Raw genomic sequence first — 25,264 nt, forward strand, 5'->3', positions numbered from 1 at the left:
CGTTCCCTCGAGGAACCAGGGTTACATACGTAACCTGAGACGTTTCAGAGTTTTTAAATGCAGTTTTAATATGAATGTATTCATAAGTAATAGCTATGTTAGTAGTAGTAGTTGTTGTTGTGTTGATTATATTTTATGATGTATTAAATATATTAAGTTATATTTATAAATGTGAAGCTCATATTTTTATTACAAAATGAAAGATAGTTGACTCCGAAATGAAAATGGTCATTTACTCACACTCGTGTTATTCCGAACCTGTATGATTTTCTTCTGTGGAGCATAAGACCACTTTGGTCAAATTGACTTCCATTGTACAGGTTTGGAATGACGTGAGGTTGAGTACATGATGACAGAATTTCCATTTTCCATCTCTTTAAGAGATTGATATTTATGTGATATTTATCTCACGATAAAATGTCATGTTGAACTATTATGGTTATGCTTTCAAAACAGTGTGATTGAATATTTTTTGTTTATTTTTTATTACTAAAAATTACGTTTTTAAGTATGCTTAAGTGTTGACTAGATTTTCCCTCTAGATTTTGTAATATTTGTGATTTCTTCTCTTCAAACAGCACTTACAGAATCCGGCCAATTTCCAGACAGCGGCCACAGAACTGCTGGACTGGTGCGGAGACCCACGAGCCTTCCAGCGGCCATTCGAGCAAAGCCTTATGGGATGCTTGACGGTAAGACAGCAGCTGCTCAAGTCTTGTCCTCATGTCAGGGGCCAGTGACGAAGGTTAAAGCAACAGTCACGCTTCATGTGTCCCTCTGCCCACCCACTGATCTCTGTTTCTTTTCTTCCCTCCTGTAACCTCTGCCAGAGACTGGTGTTCAAGGGTTTTATTTTTTGATATTAAAGTACCTTCTCCTATCTCACCATGCAGATTCAGGTATTATTAAACCATTAGTAAGCTGAATTTAATTCTGTTTATTGATGCTAGTGGTGCTGAACATACAGTAGGTTCCATGTCCCACATTCTCCATGACGGTCACTGATTATGGCATATTGCCAGTGTTTAGCACCTTCAGTCTGATTCAGGTCTCCAGTCCAGGTGCTTTCCGTGGGCGTGGATTTCCCATTGATTTCCACTGGACTTGAATTTCAGCCCCATTCCCACTCTGTGATCTGAATTCCTCAGATATTGATTTATACATGATTCCATTATGTATCCTAGATCAGTGCTTCTCAACTAATACTAAACGGTAAACTGACATCATATTTTTGAGTTTATTTATTTTTATTACAACAAAAGTACAAGAGGTAAATATAAGCTTAGATACAAGGAAATCTGAATATTGTTTTGGACAAAGGGGGGGCCCTGAAGTCAAAAAGTTTGTGAAACTTTGTCCTAAGGTGGCAAAGGGTGTCTATGCCATTTTGTAGTATAAATAGTGTAAGATAGGTGGTTACACTGAAAGTTCCCCCCCCAAAAAAGTGCACTTTAAAGTGCCCCTATTATGCCCTTTTTACGGTTCCTAATATTGTTTTGGGAGTCTCCTACAATAGGATTACATGCATGCAAGGTCAAAAAACACTTTTGTTTTCTCAAAATATGCATTTAATATCACCTCATTTTCCAGCGATTCTCAAACGATTTGTTCGAAGCAGTTCAAAGATTCAGTCTCTCTAAACCCCTCCTTTCCATGAGCCTGCTCTGCTCTGATTGGTCAGATGGCCTAGTCTGTTTTGATTGGTCTATGACGTACAGCGCGTTTCGGAAATGATACGCCTATTTCAATCGTTCTGTATTTTGAACGCTCTATAGAAAATATAAACATCTATTATTTATCATACTTAGGTTGTGATTCAGTGGAGCCAGCTGGTCCAGATAAACAGGATACTGATCCATCTTTCAACAGCAAGCGTTTTGTGAATCCCACGTTGAACTCCCCGAGATTAGAGAAGCAGTAGAATGACGCGTTTATGGGCGGGGTCAAGTTATTCGCGGCCGGCCAACGTAGAACATAAGCGAGCATTATGCAAATGTCTTACCCCGTGATGTGTAGTTGTCACGGAAGTGGGATTCTAATTATTAACGAGTCGTTTCAGCTGTTCAGAGTCAATTCTTTATTTTGGGAGGCAATAACTTTATTTATCATGCACTTTCAGCTTTACAACTTTGCAGATCGTTTTCATTCACATACAGCTACATTACACACTGCATGAAAGGCAATATTGGAAATGGCATAATAGGGGCACTTTAAATACCCGGATGATGCACTTACTTAACCAAAAAATAAATAAAAAATGTGTGTGTGGAATGTTGGACTCTTCATGCACTTAACTGTTGCAGCTTTCCTTACGTACTGCAGGGGGAAGGGCTATATTTCAATGCTGGATGACAAAATAACACTTATACTAGATGGTAGAGTGCATAGTGTATAGGGCCTCATTTGGGACATAACTCTAAATTAACCGTGAGCTAATGGTTAGAGCCTTTGGAACTAAATGACAACTTTTTGCTAACAATCATGTATAACCCTTTAAAACCAATACTTAAACTTCTATTAAGTTATTGATTGGATCCCTTTATAGCTTTTTTTTCTTTTTCAATTTTTAATGAATGAATGTACATTACTGGTCTGGAATAATCAAGTATTCTTAATGTTGCAAAAATAAAACAGTTTTCAGCATTGATAATAATAATAATAAATTAGAAAGTAATAATAAATAAAAATGCAGCCTTTGTGTGCATAAGAGACTTAAAAAACATTGATAGATCTTAATTATTCAAAATAACTGGTAGTGTACGTGCAGTTTTAAGACATAGCGGATAGTCACTAGTAAAAAGTTTAGGACCAGTCAGCATTTTCATGATATAATTTTGTGATTAGTCACATGGCATTAGCTCAAAACAACCTGACTTCATCACAAAGGGGTCTCTGTGCCAGCCAAGCCACTGCCTTTGAGATAAATGGGAATGTAAATGTACAGCTTTCTCCAGGTATTCCAAGACCACCTTGGTGCTGCTGCATGGCTCTGACAGCCTGAGTTTGGTTCAGCCTCTCTCTCTGGAGTTGGTGTCATGTGTGTACATGACAGTGTGTCCCCAGACACCGTCTTCACACCACACGCGTTCACTCCAAAAGGATGCACAGTATGTTTGTGCTCTGTATATTGTAATTAATTTGTCTGATGCATTGCGGGTCCCTCAGAGAGCAGCGGAGAGGTTCTCTTCCCCAGGTGAGGATGTAGCGGTGAGGATGGTGGAGAGATTAAAGAACTGGGGAGATAAGAGTGTTGGCTGACAGATGTGGACATGTCTTACACATTTCCCCTCAGGCAGCAGGTAGCTCTCTGTTCTCTGCAGACCTGCATATGGAGCTGTTCTTCCATTGTCTCCCAGCTGCACAATATCAGCACTCAGCCAAATGATAAATGACATCTCCAAACTGTCAGTAGCTTTAGCGATGACAACTTTCTCTGCTATTCCACTGTCTTTTCTTGTCAACCCTGCATATGTGCAGTGCTATGGGCCTCGCTCTGGAAAGAAATAAATATCCATTTTTTTCTTGCATATTATATTGCGTGTCACTGTGTGTGCGCCTTCAGTCCTGGCTGCTGCGTTTGGCAAGTGCAGCTGCAGTAGGGAAATTAAAGTTTGGCAAGAGCACAGCGGCGCTGCCTGTCGAAAAATCTCAAAAAAACTGGAGGACAAAAACTGGGCTAGATTTTCAGTTTCATAGATGCCATTCTAGAATCCTGTTAAGCTGTTATTTGACCATTAAATTGTGAACAGAAATCTGTCAGCGCAGGTTTGATTTGTCTTTTTTGTTGCACCGCCTTGGTAGCAGATGTATGACAATTTATGATTAAGAAGAGTCATGTTTGCACCCCATGTGGAACACAAATTGCGCTGGGTGTTAAGAATTGAGAAGGTTAGTAAGCGGATAAATGCAGCACACAGATGCAGCAGCGTGATACATGAGTCATTAAAGATCATGTGCAGCCTCGTTCAGATTTTACAGCAGATATTGCAAAAGGTCGAATGCCTCTCGTTTTATATTGGTTGTTATATTTATATTGGTCTTTTTTGATTGATAGAATAATAGAGAGTGAAAGGGGAAACAAAATGAATTCTTTCAAATTGAATTTTATTCAGAGCAATATTTAAACCCATAACTTTAAAATGAAAAGCACCTTAAACACTGTAAACACCTTTTTTTTTTTTGTCATTGTCAGCCTGTGGTCTAAAGAATTTAAGTGTTGTTGTATCATTTTAATGGAATAGGTTACCTAAAAATTATTTCTGTCTTTCTTTACTCACCTTTGTGAAGTTCTAATCCCATATTACTTTTTTTTGTGTGGAATATATATAATAAGATGTTTGGCAGAATTTTCACGCTGCTATTTTTCATATAATGAAAGAGAAAAGGGACCAGGGGCTGTAAAGCTCCAAAAAAAAAAAAAAGACAAAAAAATGTCACAAATGGAAAAAATTTTGAAAAATAGTTAAATAGCTTGTTTCTTTTTTACTTTTTTTTTTTGGCCATAATTCATATAGGGCATCTCAGAGAGGGACTGGATAATAATTTAAGTTTTGCTATGTTTCTGACACCAATTTATTACATTATTTGACTGGATTACTGTTATGGCACTTTTTGGTGGTGGTTTGTCATTTTTGACGTTTGATAGCAACTTGGTCACCATTGACTTTCAGTGTATGGAATAGAGCAGCCTGGACATTCTAGCTAACTTTTCTTTTTGTGTTCTGATAGAAGTCAGTCATGCAGGTTTGGAACAATATGAGGTTGAGTAAATGACATTTTTGGGTGATCAGTCCCTTTAAGAGATTCCACAGGTAAAGCCACAGTTATGTATTCTGTGTGGTAACATTGTCACCTACCCTCTCTGTCTTACATGTGGCTTTAGGGTTGTATTTGCACGCTTTTGAATTGTTCAGTGAAAGACCACAAGATGCTTTGAAAGAAGCTGGAGTTGTGAGTTCAAGGGGCCAAGTGCGGGCTGTGGTCTCTGCGGATCAGGGTATTCAGAGAACAAACACAGACGTCTGTGCACCAGTCACACAGATCTCTAGGGAAAGCTCATCAGTCGTGCCCTGCAAATATCCACAGTCTTAACACTATTCTGCATCAGTGGAGGTGGCTGTTTTATCTTTGAATACATTATTCATGCACATATATAAATATTTGATATGATTGCACTAAAAAAGGGAAATTGCTCTTTTATGAGTAGTTTTTGGAGAGATATTTGGTGTACAAGGAAGAGGGGGGTGGTAGCCGGGTGATGCGAGTATACCGCTGGTTTTCGCCTCTCTCATGGGAGTCTGGGGTAGAATTTCAAGGACGCTTAATTGCACATAGCTCATGTAGACTATTGAAAGATTCAATAGCCTTAATGCTAAAGAGTGTGTTCAGAACATTTCTGCTTGATTTTTCTACAGTCTTTTAGCGGAGAACTCTGTTTGCACCTCTCTTTGTGAATGCAAATAATGGACACACACAGGCAGATGAACGGCATGAGTACACAAAGACCCGTTTTAAGACTCATATGGTCTCTTTCCACAGGTTGTCAGTCGCGTGGCAGCGCAGCAGGGTTTCGACTTGGACCTCGGCTATCGGCTCCTGGCCGTGTGCGCGGCAAACCGCGACAAGTTCACCCCTAAGTCAGCAGGTGAGAACCGCTTCTCTCATTGCAATGTTTCTTCTCACTCATCATTGCTTATAAAACTCAGAGACACTCTGCCTGTAATGAATCCACATTTCTCATTTAGCGATGTGACAGGAAGTCTTTTAATTGCGGCATTATGCAATCACAGCGCACGGCCATGCATTAGCATCCTTTCACTTTCTTTTGTCCAACACTCACTCATCTCCTTAAGACATCATGAGGCGATTTAACTTCCAGAGGTTGCCGATTTTACACGTGGAGCTCTCTTCATGCCAGAACCACCCCGGAATAATTCATTGATAAGTTGCCAGAGTTCACTTTCCAACAACCATTCATCAGCAGAGCAGCATTGCTTTCTAATTAGCTCTGTTTGAAATCCTGACCTTCTCAGCCAAGGCTGAGTGTCCTGTTCTTGTACATTTGTCAAAGTGAATTGAGGACAGGCATCAGCCAAACAGAGATAGATGGCCTGCAAACGCGGGGTTGAGGTGTGTGAGTGTACTTCATTTGAGAAAGGCCTGACACGGCTCGCTGTGGAGAATGAAGATAAACTGTCCATTTGAACCATGGTTACTGTGGGACACCTTGAAACTTGAACTTTGAACTTAAAACTTTTTAGATCACTGCAAAAATTATTTTCTTAATGAATAGTTTTGTCTTATTAATACTGGAAAGCAGTGGTATTTTAGTTTTATTTATATAATGTTACAATATTTATTGAAATAGCTTTTATTTTCATTTCAATTTTATTTTTAGTATTTTTGCTATCTGTCTTTTGTATTAGTGTTTGGGTTTGTTTGTGTTTAGCTTTCATTTGTTTTGATTTCTATTTCAGTTTTAGTTATTTATACTTATTAACAACTTGTTTTTTTTTCCAGATAGTCACCAAGACAACATTTCTCTCTTTTTTTTTAATTTTAAGGTTTTCATTTAATATGTAGATTTAATTTTATTTCACTTTTATTTCAGTTAGCAAAAAATGATTATTAATAGTTTCAGTTAACAGTAACATTTAAAACTTATTTACTTTATTTATTTTACTTTTTTCAATTTTTTACTTTTACTTCTTACTCCCAGTAATTAAAATTGCTTTAAGGATGTTTGGAATTTTATACTTGAAAACAAGACAAAAATACTGATTAATAAATGTATTTTTGCAGTGAACAGCTGTGATAGTGGCAGTATGCTGTTAATAACACTCATGTGGCTTGTTGTTTGATAGTTTATACAAGTGGTTGCATTCAGAGCAGCGGGTGATAAAGAAATGGCTGGAAGCAGATATGACTCAGGCTTCCTCTCTCTCAGTGCATCATGGGGGCATTCATCTTACCTCTATCATAAGGGCGTCTGCCGCCCCAGACATGAAGACAACAGTGGCAGGGCTCAGTCTCACACACCCATCCTCCGTCCCTCTCGCTTTCTGTCCTCCTTGATTCCACACACTCTTTCTCTCTTTATCTGTCTACATCCATCATGCAAACACACACAGAAAGAGCAAAAGGAAAAAAGAGAGAGAAGAGATATGCACATCAGATCAGGGATTTGTCGAGAAAGTGCAGCTCCAGCGAAAACCCAGTGACAGGCAGGATGGCGACAGAGGGGCGGCCACCCGACACCACACAGTTCAGTGTGTCTGGCGCTCTCAGAGCCCGAGAGAAGCGAGACACTCCCACATTACATGATCAATGCACAATCAGGCGGCCGCAGAGAGGCAGTCACCGGCTGCAGGATGAATCCGTCATGTTTTGCTGTCTCTGTGATATACAATGCAGCTGACATTTGGCTGTGAGGATGGCCAAAAGTCATCCACTTGCACTCAGAATTACACTTTTATTTGCCTCTCGTAAAAGAATGTTAAGAACCTGTAATGGATAAATGCCAGAAGATGTCTTATAAGATATAGTAATACTTATATTTATGCTTTGAGCTCTTGTTAATGTTACATTTAAACAGTTACAGTGCTATAAATGGTCAGTTGGATTCCTTTGTTTTTTTAAATGTGATATAGGCAAATTTTAACACACTTGTCTCTCATTATATGCTTGAAGCGTGTATTTTTGACAGTTTCCCCAATGACAAAGTCGATGAGCACACATTTATCGTCACTGCAAAGCAAATATTAATCAATATATTTGTCTTGTTTTCCAGTAAAAAAAACCCATATCATCCATAAAACAAGATAAATTTGCAAAACTGTTATTATTGCTATAAATAATATATAATAATAATTATATTATTTATATATTATATATTATATATATTAGTATAAATACATTTATAATTAGATTTAAATTTATATAATATGTTAATTTATATTAAAAAACTCTGACAGGAAAAAAAAGTGAAAATGTAAAAAGCATTAGTAATTCTATATGTAAGACTAATAATAATAATATACAATTAAATATATATTTTTTACTTGTGTATAATATTATTATTATTATTATTATTATTATAGAAAAACAGCTTATTCAGTTTTAGTAAAATAATTTTTTTTAATGTTTTTTTTTTTAAGATGTTTATTGGAAAATAAATCAAGCATACTGACTGGAAAAGTGATTTTTACAGTGCACTGACAAAAGAAAGATATAATCAGTGCAAAGTGATGGAAGCGCGTTGTGCATTATCACCAACTGATCTTCAGGAATGTGTCAGAGACGTGGTGTATGTGTGTAGATGAAGTCTAGTCTGACTGTCAGTGCATGTTGGTTTGTGAGTGCTGACCTCTCTGTTCAGCGGGATTATCCAGCAGTATTAATCTGTGATTATGGGAATTATCTGTCCACGGTGTGTTTGCATCTGTTTGTGTGTATGTGTGTGTGCTCTTATTAAGTCTGATCTGACAGACTTTTTAACCAGGCTTTGTTTAGCACCCCACTGCCAGTGCAATAGGATAATTATTTAGTCTAAAATCTCCCTCTTTAGAGCACACAGTTGTGTCTGTACCAAGAAACGCTAAATACCTTGTCTGAGATGCTTTTATTGAGCATATGTTAATTATACACAGCATCACAATTGTTTTTTGACAGTATTACAACAATATCCTGTCAGTCACAACACAGTCCCCTTGCTTAGATCAAAATCAAGTTCTTCCCTCGGTATGTGTCATGCTGATATTTAATCGAGAGCAGGTTAGTCGAAAGATTGACAGCTGATGTGTTTGTCTATTAGGACATATTTCTCACTTGCATGGCCCCATTCAGAAAGCCTGCTATTATTTAAACATTTTCCTGAAAAAAAGTCATCTTCCCAAATTACGTTTGTGCCTGCATACAGGAGCAGAGATAGTGTGCCATTGTTCAGAGTGAGATGTTGCAACAAGATAATTGCAAGGTGTGTCTCAATTCAAGTGTTTTTAAAGTCTGTTACTGAGCAGATTTGGCACAAAGTGCATAAAACATTAACTACAGGAATTTTAACAATGCTTTGTTTTTCCCTCTAAAATCTTTATCTAGTGTTTATAAGAATTCCATAGTTTGCGTAATTTTTTTTCACACTAACAAATAGTTTTTATGTTGCTTTATATAATAATTATATATAATTGATTGTTATTAATATTTTTAGTCATACAACAGTTATTTAATCAGTTCTGTGACTAAAACAAGTTTATGCACTCAACAAGCCTTACTGAGTGATAGTACCCACATTTAATTACATTTTAGTGTGAGGTCTTTCACCATATTCAGGTTTCTGACCCTGTTTGTTGATTTTTTATTTATTTATTTAATTTAGAGATAAAGTTGTTTGACGCAATTGCATGTCAAAATAAAGTTGACACATGGCTGTTACCTGAGTAGCAGCTTGGCAAAAGTATGAAATTGGCCAATGGCCACACTGTGGGGTGAAACGGATCTCTCAACGCAACAGTGAGGAATGTTCCTGCTCTACATAGGAAGTCTGTCAGCAGCTTGTAAATCAGCCCAGCTGGAAGGCACGTCAGGAGAGCAACCAATCCGCCATGTCGAGGGTGACGGATCAATATTTATGAAAAAGTCCACCATTGTCTGGTGAGACAAAAAGTTAATTTTAGACTCTGCTTAAATCAGTTTTTCAAAATATTCTGCTCTTTTCTTCTGATGTAATCATTCAGCAACAGTTCAGTTACTTTTAGATGCTCCAGATATGCTTGACTTTTTGTTCATACAGAAACAAGCAGATTTTTCATAGCTTGTAATCTGAAACAATTATGCTGTATTATGATAGATTTTTAAATCCAGAAACTTCAAGGTATTCATAAGATCGCTCATTTGTAAAGTACTGAAGTTGAGAGCGGCAGAGAATGACTAGAGTGATGTGTTTGTGTTGGTGGAGGGTTATGACTCACTGCTTTGCAGTAAAAGTTAAAGGAAGCTCAAGTTCCTGTTTGAGCCAGCTTTGGCTCTTCACCTCCTTTTTCATGTAGCCCGTAGCCTTGACATCTCTCATTTTCTCTGAGTGCTTTCCAGCACCCAGCTGTAATTCACATGTCATGTACACACATGGTTTACAGAGAGGACACAAGTGCAAATTCACAAGAAACTCAAGCCTGGGGGCCTCCCCGTTGGTTTGATATACCGCAAACCCAGGCTACCTCTATCTGTGTACAGTTCTCACTTCATACATTCACTTCAGACGTTCACTGTGCCTTTGAGTTTGCAACATCAAAGTGTAGATAATTAGTAGGTCACAGTCACCGTTATATGAATGCTCGTATCCAGGGGCCGGAATTAACAGTTGCCCTGCAAAAAATGTGAATAAATATTGACTTTGTTGATTAGCTAGTTATTTGTTAGTTAAATGGTAACATTAATTGTAACACACTCCAAAAACTGTAGTAAAACTGTAGAAAAAAAAAACATTAAATTGACTGGAAAAGTGATTTTTACAGTGCACTGACAAAAGAAAGATATAATCAGTGCAAAGTGATGGAAGCGCGTTGTGCATTATCACCAACTGATCTTCAGGAATGTGTCAGAGACGTGGTGTATGTGTGTAGATGAAGTCTAGTCTGTTAGTGCGTGCTGGTTTATGAGTGCTGACCTCTCTGTCAGCAGGATTATCCGGCAGTATTGATCTGTGATTATGGGAATTATCTGTCCACGGTGTGTTTGCATCTGTTTGTGTGTATGTGTGAGTGCTCTGATTGAGTCTGATCTTCTCTGCTTACATGCTACTGACAGACTATTTAACCAGGCTTTGTTTGGCACCCCACCGCCAGTGCAGTAGGATAATTATTTAGTCTAAAATCTCCCTCTTTAGAGCACAGAATTGTGTCTGTACCGAGAAATGCTAAATACCTTGTCTGAGATGCTTTTATTGAGCATATGTTAATTATACACAGCATCACAATTGTTTTTTGACAGTATTACAACAATATCCTGTCAGTCACAACAGTCTCCTCACTTAGATCAAAATCGAGTTCTTCCCTCTGTATGTGTCATGCTGATATTTAATCGAGAGCAGGTTAGTTGCGAGATTGACAGCTAATGTGTTCATCTATTAGGACATGTTTCTCATTCGAATGGCCCCATTCAGAAAACCTGCTATTATTTAAACACTTTCCTGAAAAAAAGTCAACTTTCCAAATCACGTTTGTGCCTGCATACAGGAGCAGAGATAGTGTGCCATTGTTCAGAGTGAGATGTTGCGACAAGATAATTGCAAGGTGTGTCTCAATTCAAGTGTTTTTAAAGTCTGTTATTGAGCAGATTTGGCACGAAGCGCAGAAGACATTAAGTACAGGAATTTGAACAATGCTTTGTTTTTCCCTCTAAAATCTTTAACCAGTGTTTATAAGAATTCCATAGTTTGCGTCATTTTTGACACTAACAAATAGTTTAAGTCGCTTTCTATAATAATTATATTATGATTGATTCATTATGATTCAGTCATATAACAGTTATTTGTACAGTTTTGTGACTAAAACAAGTTTATGCACTCAGCAACCCTTACTGAGTGATGGTGCACACATTTAATTGCATTTTAGTGAAAGGTCTTTCACCATATTCAAGTTTTTGGCCCTGATTGTTTTTTTTTTGTTTTTTTTTTATATAAAGATACAGTTGTTTGATGCAATTGCATGTCAAAGTAAAGTTGACACACGGCTGTTCTCTGAGCAGCGGATTGGCTAAAGTATGAAATTGGCCAATGGCCACACTGTGGGTTGAAATGGATCTCTCAACGCAATAGTGAGGAATGTTCCTGCTCCATATAGGAAGTCTGTCAGCAGCTTGTAAATCAGCCCAGCTGGAAGGCACGTCAGGAGAGCAACCAATCCGCCATGTCGAGGGTGACGGATCACTTTCCAGCACCCAGCCGTAATTCACATGTCATGTACACACATGGTTTACAGAGAAGACACAAGTACAAATACACAAGAAACTCAAGCCTGGGGACCTCCCCGTTGGTTTGATATACCGCAAACCCTGCCTACCTCTATCTGCGTACAGTTCTCACTTCATACGTTTACTTCAGACGATCACTGTGGCTTTGAGTCTACATCAAAGTAGAGATCGTTAGTGGGTCACAATCACCAATTGCCAGAATTAACAATTACCAAGCAATTCTACAATTTCAATGCCAATTCAACAAATGTGAATAAATATTGACTATTGTTGATTAGCTAGTTGGATGATAACATTAATTGTAACAAACTCCAAAAACTGCACTAAAACTGTAGAAAAAAAACATAAAATATAAAATTCAGATATGTACATTTTTGTATTTTAGTTAAGAAATGTTTAAATGTACAGTTCAGAAATATTTATGAAAAGATAAAATCCACCATTGTCTGGTGAGACATAAAGTTAATTTGGGACTTAAATCAGTTTCAAGATTCTTCTCTTTTCTTCTGATGTAATCATTCAGCAACAGTTCAGCTACTTTTAGATGCTCCAGATCTGCTAGACTTGTTGTTCTTACAGAAACAAGCTGATTATTTCATTGTAGCTTGTAATCTGAAACTATTCTGCTGTATTATGATAGATTTTTACATCAAAAGCATCAGGTTATTTATAAGATTACTCATTTGTAAAGTACTGAAGTTGAGAGCTGCAGAGAATGACTGGAGTGATGTGTTTGTGTTGGTGGAGGGTTATGACTCACTGCTTTGCAGTAAAAGTTAAAGGAAGCTCAAGTTCCTGTTTGAGCCAGCTTTGGCTCTTCACCTCCTTTTTCATGTAGCCCGTAGCCTTGACATCTCTCATTTTCTCTGAGTTATTTCATCCCCTCGTTGCTTGATATTAAAGGTATCTGTCACACGCAGCGCTTCAATGCTGGCCAGGGAGACGGCGTGCACACTGAGGTCTTGATGCTTCGTGCTACATAGTAAGTCTTTGAGGCTACAGTACATTGGAGCTTTTAATAAATTATTGCTAATTTGATGTCACTTAAATTTATTACAGTGCTTTTTTTGCAGCGTCAAGAAAAATCCTGCTGTTGATACAGCGTTTTTATTAGCAGATTAGGCAACGCCAATTCAAGGACTGAAGAACAGCTATGTATTAATTCATTAATGGACACATGCTATTGACAGCCTGGGGAAGTGCTGGATCTTTTTCTGATATTCAACACTTTTAGATGTGTGTAATTAACAGTGTTAGCAAGTGTCAAGTTAGGCACTTAGCGTTAAAAGCTAACACAGTTTCCATTAATTTCACCCTCGCACGACACTCAGGAGGGCCGCCCACCAGCCCCGAGCTTAATTAGCGTGCGCGGTCTGATGGATTTATACATCAGTGTCATGTGATTAGCTCACCAATGAGCGGGATTCACCCGCTTTGATAGCAGTAATCGCGGGGCTGCAAACGCAGCTTTAACCAAATTGATCTGAGCGTGTTGTTTGTTCTCAGTCTTTCTCCGGATGATTTGGTCTTGGGCCAAGATACAGCCCGTCTGCCGCGATAGGCCCCACCCTCTCTTTGCAAGTTTGAAATGTGAGCCGCCCATGCTTCCCCCCCCTTCCGCCCTCTGGCAAAGTGGCCGTCGCATTGCATGGATGTGTGTATGAATGTGTGTGTGTGTATGAATGTGTGGCTTCCATCAGTTTCTAATGAATGAAGGTTTTAGGCATGTGGATGTCACTTAGGACACCATACATCTGAGGTGAGAGGACATTTGCTGCTTTTTTTGCTGCTCTCTCTTCTCTTTCCCTGCCCCCACATCCCTCTCTTTCTCTCTCGCTCTCTCTCTCTAGCTTCTTTTTTTAACCCTTTTGAAACAGAACGGTGCTTCCTGTTCATTTTGTGGTTTTGCTATGCAGACACTTTACAGGCTTGTCATTCTGTATGTGTGTGTGTCTGAAGTTTTCGAAGATCTTAACCTGATTCCCTGTGGGCTACATCTTGGAGCAGAGGAGCCAGGTATAGAGGGAGCCCATTAGCACAGAACTCCATCTGTGATTGGCTTTGCACTGGAAACCCAGAGACCGCCGCTGAATAATTGATGTGCATTGTGCAGTCGCTGGACAGGCGAAGAGAGGGAAAACAGAGAGAGAGCCCCAGACAATCAGACCGAGATAGACAGAAAGCTCGTAGATTTCTCACGGGTTCATCTTTGCCTGCTGGTAAAATCCCATTTTCTCTGTGCAATGAGAAGACTGCGATGAGAGCCAGATCTCAAGCGTTGGTAAGTCACGTGACGGTCGGAGTGCATGCGGGCGAGTTGCAGGCAGGTGTATGCGCCGGAACCAAGTCCTGCACATGATCGAGTCGTAACAACTGACTGCGTTTGACCTAGTTCCTCTCTCCCACACAAACGCTCACACATAGAGGGTCAGAGTGGGCTTGATTATCTCCAGGAGGAGAGCTGACCTACTTGAGGCACAGTGTTTTTGTCAGTCCTTTAGCGGGTTGACATGAGCCTGGCGACAGCGTGGCTCCAGCCGGTTACATGGAGAGTCTCTTCCTCTATGCCGGCTACTGTTGGCAGCGAGTGTGTGTTCGTTCTTTACAGGGTTGTAAATCATTGGATGGGGGAGAGGTTTTTTGCATTGCATTCGAGGTTCTGTTTGAAGGGCCATAGGGGCAATTTGTGAGGGAATGAACATGGGAATTCTGTGAGGGGGGGGATTTGTGATGCCTATGCCCCTGCTGTTTGTATATTCAGAAAGCCGGCTTCATCTCTTGTGTTTCTACAGCAGTGTCTGAAGTCTAGGCATGATCCCTAGATATTTATAGTAAGTAGTTGTTTCTTTTAACTGCTACAGGGCGGCAGTAAAAGCATCGTAAGGATAATATACTGCTCGAGCTAAGTCTACAGGTTCCTGTGAAGTTTTTTTTTAAAGCTCTCGGCCTCGGAGTACATGCTGATGGGGAAATAAACAGCAGTTTGCTGTAATGAGGATCCTGCTGTTCATGTGAGAAACTTCCTCCTCGATGGTGAGGAGCTTTTAATAGCTCGGTGCTCTTTGCCCGTGTGTTGTTTTTGTTTGCTGGATTTGCTTTAAATAAACGTGCAAATGTTATGCTAATGTATTGGTGTACTAATGTTTTACACTAGTTACATTTTCTTAAGCTGTCTAAAACTACGCTAGTTTCTCTTGAGGTTAAGACAATAAGAGAGAGAGCCCCAGACAATCAGAGCGAGATAGACAGAAAGTTCGTACATTTCTCACGGGTTCGTCTTTGCCTGATGGATTTTCGTGTTTTTTAAAATGTGCTTTTTAAAGGTTGTGTTGGGATATTAGAATGAATTATGGGGGTCAGTTATCGTATGTATAAAATCTCTTATTACTCAATTTATCAAAGTAAAACAGTCTAACCCTAATAACAGAAAAACATACATCACAGGTCATATTTTACAGCTTTAGGACTGTTGTTCAACTGAGTGTAAAAAGCAGACTAGCAAATGCATTTCATGAATTTTCCACAGACCCTGATAAAGTGCCATTGCCCCAGTGCAAACATTTACTGTTGCCCTTAGTTACAAAGTGGATCCAAGGTAAACATCTAAAGAAGTAGGCTGTGTTAACAAACGAAACAAACCGTAAACTGTCTGATTACTGTTGAAGTTTTTGATAGGATAGTTTGGATTTTAAATTCATCCAGTTCTTAAGAAAGCATTTATCTGCATTTTACAAAGCACTAAGCTGCTACGTTGTTTGGCAGCCATAAACAGTCTACAGCAGTCTAGTGAACTGTTACTTTGCAGAATTATTGATTATTTATATTATTAATAAGATTAATAACTATTGTTAAAAAAAAATCGTTTTTTTTTGCTATTGTCACCATTTTATGGTTATGGGTGTTGTGGTAAAATCACTGTAAACTGATCTATTTAATCTGATATATTTGAAATAATTCCAGAAGAACACTGTATACATCACTCTTCAAAACTTTGGGGTCCGTTTTTTTTTTTTTTTTTTTTAAAGAAAGAAATTAATACTCTTATTCAGCAAGGATGCATTAAATTGATTAAAAGTTATAGTAAAGACATTTATAATATTTCAAAAGATTTCTATTTCAAATAATTGCTGATCTTTTGAACTTTCTATTCTTAAAAGAATGCTGAAAAAAAATGTTTAATGGTTTCCACAAAATATTAAGCAGACTTTGATAATAATGTTTCCTGAAGGATCATGTAACACCGAAGACTTGAGTAATGACTGCTGAAAATTCAGATTTGCCATTACAGGAATAAATTACATTTTAAAATATATTAAAATAAAAAACAGTTATTTTAAATTGTTCTATTGTTACATTTTCTGTAGAAATACACAACCAATCAATGATGTGAATAAGGATATGAATGAACAGCTAAGATTGATGCACATGTAAGGTATAGGAAAGTCATCCTCTGAATCATTACAATTACAGTTTTAACCATCTGTGCCTGAATTGTCTTGTCATAAGGACCTGTTATGAATTCCAAAGAGAATTTCCATTAGTAATATAGGGTAGTCATAGCCTATGGGGAAAAATAGTGACTTTTGAATTGCGAAATGCTTGTTAATATGACTAATTTGATATTTAGATGTTTCCTCATACAGTGACAAATGTGTTAGTCATATGAAGCGTTATCAAGACTTAAGCACATTTGTCCAACTGTAATTTAAATGATGTGTCATGAGATTCTGTAGTGTATTTTTGGACATATTTAGATTTTTAGATGTTGGAATGTCATGTTAGGATTTGGTTCTTAGGATAAAAAGAACCAAATACTGTTTAATACTTTTTAAATGTATCCATTTTATTAAATGATATTATTGTGTTAGACCAGAACTCTAGATTATCTTTGAGTTGCTTAGCTTGAAATTTCTGACAAATGTGCAAGCACCTGGAATATTTCAGCAAATGCATTGATTTTTAGATCACTTCTTTCTCTAATATGAGAAGTCAATTCAACCAGGACATCAGTTCACCCATTGATGACGTCAACTCTGCTTACTGATACTATCTTGTTTTAATATTTCTTTGCCCCCTTGAGTAAAATGTTGAATTTGAACCCTACAGAAACCACCACCTGCAGGAGATGTCAGAGTGACACAGGTACTCTTCTGTGTTCTAGCATTGTTTGGCTTGTGAAACACATCTAGTGGAGAGCTCTCTCTCCCTCTCTCTTCATCGTCACCCTGGGCATTCATTCTGTTTTTTTTTTTATTATTCATTCGTACGCAGTCACAGGAGATGAATCACGATGACGCAGATGCTTTTGATGTGCTTCCTTTGTTGCGGGGGGTCATTGGCTTCTGACTGAGCATCCATACCTGTTTCACAGATGCATGGCCTGCACTATCATCTCAGATTATCCTGGGATTTTTCTCCCGTCATCTATTCTTTTGCGAAGGCACTTTGTAGGTTTACGGCCCAGGTTTTCAGCTTTTTTTCCAGACTGTGCAGCTCATTGAACAGGAATGACGTCCCATTTTGTTGTATTTTATGATCAAAACAAAGCCTTCATCCGTATGTCACTCACTTCTAGGGCTGCCCTGTGTAGTGTGCCAGTCTGTCTGTCAGCTCTTCTCTGTTTCATCGCAGTCATTCATTCCCATTTTACTCGAATCTGTAGTGACAATGCACTGTGCCGTGTGCTTCAAATTCCTTTCCAATTCAAAAGAGCATCAAGCTGTTTCAATCCTCTCAAACAGACAGCAGAAAGTCAGCGAGCGCACATTGTGCGGATGTTACTGCGCTGTAGGAGGCGCATTACATCTGTCACTGACAGAAACAGACAGCGACATGATCGTTTATTTATGCGTTCAAATGAGAAATATCAGTTTCATCTGTTCAAGCAGCTACTCTTTCGTTGTTTGTGTAAATCTGTGTGTGAAGTGTTTTAATCTGCCAGTATCTGACTCTGTGTGTGTGTTGTGCTAGAGAGAGCCCTGAGTGGTTACGTCACCTGGTGTGAGCGGAGGTCACTTTGTGGCCTGTTAGCCTCAGTTAGGGGTTAATAACTCTGACTTGTGTGAGTGTGTGTGTAGTGTAGACTGCACTCAGGTTCAGCGCTGGCCTTAATTAATATGTGAGCCTCTCATACGCGAGGACCTGGCCTGTGTCATTAGTTAATAGTAGTGCGCTGCCTGAGCACATGCCTGCCGTACTGCCGGCCACTGAGAACGGAGAGAAGACTGTTTCCATAGACTTCACCATGCCACATTTACATCACTAGTGCATTTTTACAGTTTTAGCGGGAAGCATAAGCAAATTAGCCAAACTATTTAATAAATGAACATGTAATTGGAATGAAGGAATGTGCTGAACTTTGTGAATGATGTTTTTTTTTTTTTTTGCTAAATTCTACATGTGCCTATTATTTAAGTATGGATTTGACTAAAATAGTAATTTAAAAAAAGGTTAAACAGTAAAAAAGATTTGAAACATCTTTTAGCTGTGAGAATTTTGGTTCTGGCATTGTGTTTCCTGTCTTTATTGACTTGTGTTTTTCTTGTCTCTTGTATTTGTATTCTCTTCTTGCATTTTTCTGGCTTGTGTGTGGCGGTATTACACAAATCTCTCTATGAAGGCTGTTGGAAGTTCTCCTTTAAGCTGCTTACACTCACTGGGAAAGACCTGCATTAACAGATTGAAGTATTTAGGATGGATGAATTTGAGGAGGAATTTGTAAAAATTAGTCTAAGGGACCCAGTATTTCCAAATAAGCAGATTGCAGGAAGGTCAGTCGACATGTCTGCCAATTCACTGTGGCATCGGTCTGAGACTTTCACTGACTCCCAGAGTGAGGGTGAGAGAAAAGGACTCAGAGGACATTTGAAAATATGGCTTGTGTTATGAATTCCAGCCACATTTTATGTTCTAGACGTCCTCATGAGGTTTGAAATCTTCCCACTTTCCAAAGCTGCACTAGTCAAAATTCCAATGTATTCTGTGAATAAGAAGTGGACAGGACATAGATTGTGTAATTCTTTTAGTGAGGTTTGGCTTTTGGCAGAAAATCAGATATTTAACTTTAAGCATTAGCTCTGTTCCAAAGCCTAGCGAGCTGCCTACCTAGCATTTTGAAGCATTGTGGGTTTAAAGCATCTGGATTTGCCTTCTAAGATACTTAATGTTTTGCCAAATTTGAGGCAAGTATGCATCCTTTACCAAGAAAGTTATTCTTGAATTCATTTTGACAAACTCAGTAAAGCAAAATCCAAGATGGTGAAAGAAATCAAACAAATATTGACTGAGTATGCTTATATTCCATGCAGAAGTTTATTGATTAAAATAGTATGTAAAATAAAATACTTAAGACAATATTTGTGTGTACTCTGTATGATTATGGATATTGGTGTTGTAGCTTGGCTCCTCTCCCTTGTCCATTTACTGGCATCTACTTTTTATTAGCAACATCATAATCAAAAAGCTCATAATGAGGCGTTGAAGCCAGTAAAACCAAGAGTTTGGCCGAAAAGAGGTGCTGGCAGAGATGAAGCGGCCAACCTGAGAAGGAGAGACAGGCAGACATTCTTGGGGCGGCTTCAGAGGCGATTTGGGTAACCGGGGGTGACCTGGGTTCCCTACATACTGGATCATTTGGGGATTTACCCTGGTCAGTTATTCAAAGGCCACTAAACCTGCTTGGAGAGGCTCTTCTCTAGACAAAGAGCAGACAGGGAGGGGGGTTGGTTTGTGTAGTGTCTGTCTCTCTGCTCTGTTTTGCCAGAAGTCTGTAGAGCCACAGACTGTTGTCCCCTCAGTAAGATGGTTTCTGCTGCAGTTTGGTACCTTTAGAAATGGCAGAACATGGCTAATATGAGTCACAGAGCTTGTATGGATAGCATGGATCTTACAGCGTTAGCAAATATTGCTATCTGCTTATTTGGAGTGCTGTCTTTTTAAAAGAGTAACAAAACTGTCTTAAAATTATTATTGGTCATATTTAGGATGTAGGGACTTTTAAGAGGGTTGTGTTTTTTGTGTATTTTTTTACTGTTTTATTTTTAATTAGCCTTTATAGTTTAGTTTTTTAGCTTTTACTTTATCATTGCTAGTTTTGTTTTATTTTTTTTTTTACTTATTTTAGTTTTAGTATTTTAGTGCCAAAGTTAATGCACTGATATCATCAAAAAGTATTGAATTTCTCAGCACAGTCTAATATTATTGCTGTCTTGAAGCATTCTCACGTTTAATACAAGTGGGTTTCAAGTTTAGAATATACCATATATTAAAAACTAAAATTTATTTGTGATCATTTTTGTTTTCTTTTTCGTACTCACTGCTTCTATTTGGTAATGCTGTAAAGTACAGTGGGATGTATGATTTAAGGACAGCATGACTGTTTGACAAAAAAAAAACTGCTCTTTATAAATAATAAAACATGCATGTTTATGACCACTTTAAGTTAAATAATTCTAGGAAAGCTCCTCTGTTCCTCTGCGCTTGCGCAGTTGTCTACTTGCACAACAGGAGCTCTACGCAGGCGTGACTACTGCAAATTAATTAGATGTCGTTTGTCTTGAAATTCATCCAATCTTGAGACATTTTGTTCTGCTGCCGGTGCTTCTTTGTGTGGCAGTGTTTATGCAAAATATATTGTATGTATGCTCAGTGATATCTTTTTTTTGTTTTTTTGTTACTGGGGCATTTAAAGAGTAAATGAGCTCAATATTGGACCAAAAATCAGTGCATCGGTGCATCCCTATTGATGAGAGAGATTGCATTACAGTAAACGTTATGCATTAAAATGACAACACAGCCAGCCCCGTGGGTGTAGTGGTGGAGGCGATGATGTTTGCAGGAGAAATCGTGTAGCTGTATTCAGCTAGGTGAGAGGGATATTGTACGCTGCCGGAAGGTGCTGTGTTGATTAGGTTGTTTTTTTCGTGAGTTTACTGGTTGAATTGCAGGCAGGAGAGCTCTAGTCTTTGTTACGTGTGGGAGGCATGCTAGGCGGGGAACAACAGCTGAAAATTGGCAGGCGGCGTCTGGCTGTAACCTGTCATATGAGCTCTAAGTTGGTCTTTTGTGAGAAAATAGCAGTTGCCAGCATGCAGAGGTAGTGATTTAGCTGGCCGATAAGCTCTCTGTAATGGCAGGGTAGAATAATTCTCATTGAAGTAGGTGGGTGATTCCAGCCTCACGCTCCAATCCTGCTGGGACGGCTTTCACGCCTGTCGCAGAGAGGTGAGAAGCGTTCTCTTTGAAACAGACCCCTTTGATATATTTACACAAATGCGATTTTCTCACTGTAATTGTGTGTTTGAACTTGGATGGGAAAGTGCGTCAGGTGCCGCTGGGATATTGAATAACTTAAAGCTGTTTCTTGGAAGAACTCCAGTTCGGATTCAGCAATGCATTAAGGGTCCTTGAATTTTATTCTGAAATGGTTATTAATACAGGCATTTAAATGACTAATGTCGCACAAATATGAATGAAAATTCTGTCATTTACTCTATTACTTTGATCTTCCTGTGGTTCCAAACCTGTTTGACTTTGTCTTCTTTAGACCACAAAAGATGATATTAGGTTGCAGCCCTTTTCCAAACAATAATTGCAACCAGTGTCTGTCAAACTCAAAAAATGACAAAAATCACCATAAAGTATCAAAAAACTGTTCCATACAACAACTTTGTGTGAGGAACTGATCGAAATTCATCCCCTCCACCTTAACTCTCAAATCTCATTGAAAGTTTGGAACGACATGAGGGTGAGTAAATGATTTTTGTGTGAACTATCCCTCAAGTGCAGACTGTGGTAAATAACACTGAGGTGTGTGTTTTTCAGGAGCGTGTGTGCTGGTTTACGTTCCTCCAGCAATAAAGGCGCTGGAGACAGCTGAGCAATCTTCATAGTCATTACTTGCGGATCGATTTAGAGAGGAAAGAGCCAAGACAGACGTCTGTCTCTCTGCACCAGACTCAGAGAGAGCGAGAGAGAGATTCTGGACTCTTGACACCACCCTCTCTGTTCAAATAGCCATAGCAGGTTTTTTTTACTCAGCTACTGTCTGTGAACTAGATTTAGAGAAGAAAGAGGGGTATTGTTCCATGTATGAACTCGTCTTAGGGTAAAGAGAATATTTTATAAGGTCCCTTGCACAATCTGTTTGATGGCAAAGGAAGACTAGAGGTGCAGCACTACTGAAACAGTTCCTGGCTTTTGTTCTTGTTCTGTCGGTGTATGATACAGTTTTTTGGATAATATTTTTTGTTCCCTGTTCTCTGTATGCAGTTCTGAGTCATTCTATGGCACCATTTTCATGTTGGAAAGATGATTTTTAAAGTACATGGCTGTAATGATTTTAAATATTTTATATATTCTGCCAGACAAAGAATGTCTTTAAATGCAATGTGCCGCGTCAAGTTAAATTATTTTGAGGGATTCTGAACTCGTGACATTGGGAATGTGATGAGGTGAACATTTCATACAACCAAAAAAAATCTATATTTTCTCAAATTTTCTTTTTTTCTATTTTATTTGATCAGTTGAATATGGGATATCTGTCAAATGTTAAGATGTTAATCTTGTCAAGCATGTAAATAGATTCATTCTGAAAATTGAGTAGAACTAACTTTAGAATTTGGCTTTCAAAACTCAAATGATGTCACTTCCTCAATATGCCATTTAGAATGAGAGTTAATTATTGATTATTTTAAAGTAAATAAGTAGTGTGATTAGATAAATAACCTGAATATATAATGTTTTTTGTGCATTTTTTTCAATGTTTCAATTCTACAAATTTGTATTAGATTTTTAAACAAATATGTTTAAGTTAAAACAGCAGTTGTTTGTGTTTAGTGCACTTCATCAGAATTGTGGACACAAATGGTACTCTTGTCATAGAATGATTCAGCTAGCAGTGAGTATCTATCTAAATAGTGTCAGTTAGAAAGTATAAGGACCGTTTGTATGAAGAGCACTTAAATGCAGCGCTCGTGTTTCAGCCGTATGCAGCGTGTAGAATCGATTAGACCAGGTTTTGGCCACATGCCAGCTGCTGCCATCCCGAACTGACTCCATCACCATGGCGAGAGGCACATTTTGTCACCCCTCTCAGGAGTAAAGTACTGCCAGGACACATCACTGGCATGCTTCACTATCCTCAGCACTGATTCTCATCTCCCATTTCTCGCTCTTTCTCTCCCTGTCCTTCATCATCCTCCCTTCACGAGAGGGGAAGACAGGTCTTCTGTAGTAGGATCACTGCTTAAAGTGCACTGCAGATGAAAAGCATATGATCCTATGAAAAACATACTGACAAGCTATTATAGAGGATCTCAAGCATGCTTGTACCTCTACTGTGATTGTAGTGACCTCTAGTGGTAAAGACATGAACTGATTAAGATTTTGCAACACTTTTGGCATCACTATCATCATTGCTTATAACTGTAAAAAAAATACTGACATTCAAACCAAAATGGCACCTAAAATCGTGTTAAGGAAAGCTGTGCTAATACTTGGCGGCGAGTTTTGCTCCTGCTAAATAGCAATCTGAAGATAAAAAAAGCAAGATTGCTGCTTAGTCAACAGGTGATTTGTCTCTGTGCCAAAGATCCTTTCTGATCTTTCTTTCTCTCTTTCTCTCCAGCTCTCCTTTCGTCCTGGTGTGAGGAGCTGGGACGGCTGCTCTTGTTGCGGCATCAGAAGAATCGTCAGAGTGATCCACAGGGCAAAGTACCCTTGCAGCCGCCCATGAACTCCATGAAGCCCTCGCTCTCACATGGGTCAGTACCCAGACAAAAATCTGCTCTAACCCGACACTTGCTGGAGCCGTTCTAAACACTGTTAAACTCACAGTAGTCTCACCCCTTTCCGCTTTCTCAGAATGTCCTCTCAAAATGGAGTCCTAGTGCACTCATCCAGCACAGAATTGTTTGTTTTTATGTGGCATATGATCTTGAACACAAGGCTTTTCCAAGAAGCATTCGACCAATCACTGAAGGTTGTGCAGATGAAATTCATTCTCACAGTGTTCCAAACAACAGCAGATGAAAACATGATTTCGTAACATTACCCTCTAGGTACGTCAACAAGAAGTTGATAGATTGTCAGAGAAAACGTTAGCTGAGGAAGTTCACTAGCTTAGTGAGGTTTTTCAGAACATTTTGTGCTCTAGGGCTGGTGATTGGCCACTTTCGCAAACATTACAGCTTCATTTTCATGGAAAAACTAATGTTCTGTAGTCAGGAGGGAGCTTTTTTCTTTATCGGGCTGTGTTGGAGTCAACTTCACTCTTTCTCAACACGTGTTTGATGCCCCTGATCTCACATTACTGTTTGAACACTGTTTTGTAGTGATGGGTCCTTTCCATATGACAGCGTTCCCTGGCAACAAAACGCTAACCAGGCCCCTGGCTCATTGTCAGTGGTTACGACGGTGTGGGGCGTTACCAATACATCACAAAGTCAGGTGAGTCACACATATAGTGTCACTGTACAAAAACAGTAATAGTGATAACGTTGATCTTGTAACCGATGTTGCTTTTGATCTAGGTATTGGGTAACCCCATGGCCAATAGCAACAATCCCATGAACCCTGGAGGCAATGCACTAGGGTCAGGTATGTCAGCCAACAACCCAGGGATCAACTCACCTCAGTTCCCTGGCCAACAACAACAGTTTTCAGCCAAAGGGGGATCCAACCAGGCCTACATGCAGCAAAGCATGTATGGGCGTCCAGGGCACCCAGGAGGAGGAGGTTTTGGTGGAAGGTAATGTTTCAAGCATTAGAGAGACCGTTCCATACAGGATGATGGGAAGTTGTTTGACAAAATTGTTTTGCATCTCTTTGGGAGATTCAATCAGCTATAGAAGAGTCTCCCATTAGTGATACTTGACACATGGTTTTAAAGCCAAGCCAATACTCAGTTCAAGGATGTTTTTCTTAAAAGGGATGATATCACTTTCTTGATGTGCCAAGTGCAAATCCAGGAAAGATTTATGTGGCATTCCAACAAGTTTTATTCCAATAAATAGACCTCTCTGTCTCTGTAAGTTGTGATGTAGACGTTTATGTGATGTGTATTCCTTCTGCTCAGTTATCCGGGTGGGCCGAATGCTCCAGGCGGTATAGGCATGCCCCCTCATACACGACCGCCCTCGGATTTCACCCAACCTGCTGCTGCTGCCGCCGCCGCCGCTGTTGCTGCTGCAGCCGCCACCGCAACAGCTACTGCCACAGCAACCGTGGCGGCCCTGCAAGAGACCAACAAAGACATGAACCAGTACAACCAGGTTTGTCCCTCGCTGCTTTTGGCTTCTTT

At 39.0% G+C, this 25,264-nt stretch overlaps 1 protein-coding gene across 1 annotated transcript in view; it reads left to right on the plus strand.

Annotated features, from left to right (window-relative positions):
• LOC107673867 (zinc finger MIZ domain-containing protein 1-like) overlaps positions 1-25,264 on the plus strand; it is a 182,406-nt gene that overhangs the window by 131,278 nt on the left and 25,864 nt on the right. The window contains exons 5-11 of the mRNA XM_016467675.1: positions 579-692; positions 5,539-5,644; positions 17,071-17,106; positions 23,591-23,726; positions 24,297-24,411; positions 24,495-24,712; positions 25,040-25,235. Coding sequence (XP_016323161.1) covers positions 579-692; positions 5,539-5,644; positions 17,071-17,106; positions 23,591-23,726; positions 24,297-24,411; positions 24,495-24,712; positions 25,040-25,235 — 921 coding nt within the window. The remainder of the gene's footprint in view (positions 1-578; positions 693-5,538; positions 5,645-17,070; positions 17,107-23,590; positions 23,727-24,296; positions 24,412-24,494; positions 24,713-25,039; positions 25,236-25,264) is intronic.

The sequence above is a fragment of the Sinocyclocheilus anshuiensis genome, unplaced genomic scaffold (genome assembly GCF_001515605.1).
Source record: "Sinocyclocheilus anshuiensis isolate Anshui unplaced genomic scaffold, SAMN03320099.WGS_v1.1 scaffold292, whole genome shotgun sequence".
NCBI classification, from domain to species: Eukaryota; Metazoa; Chordata; class Actinopteri; order Cypriniformes; family Cyprinidae; genus Sinocyclocheilus; species Sinocyclocheilus anshuiensis.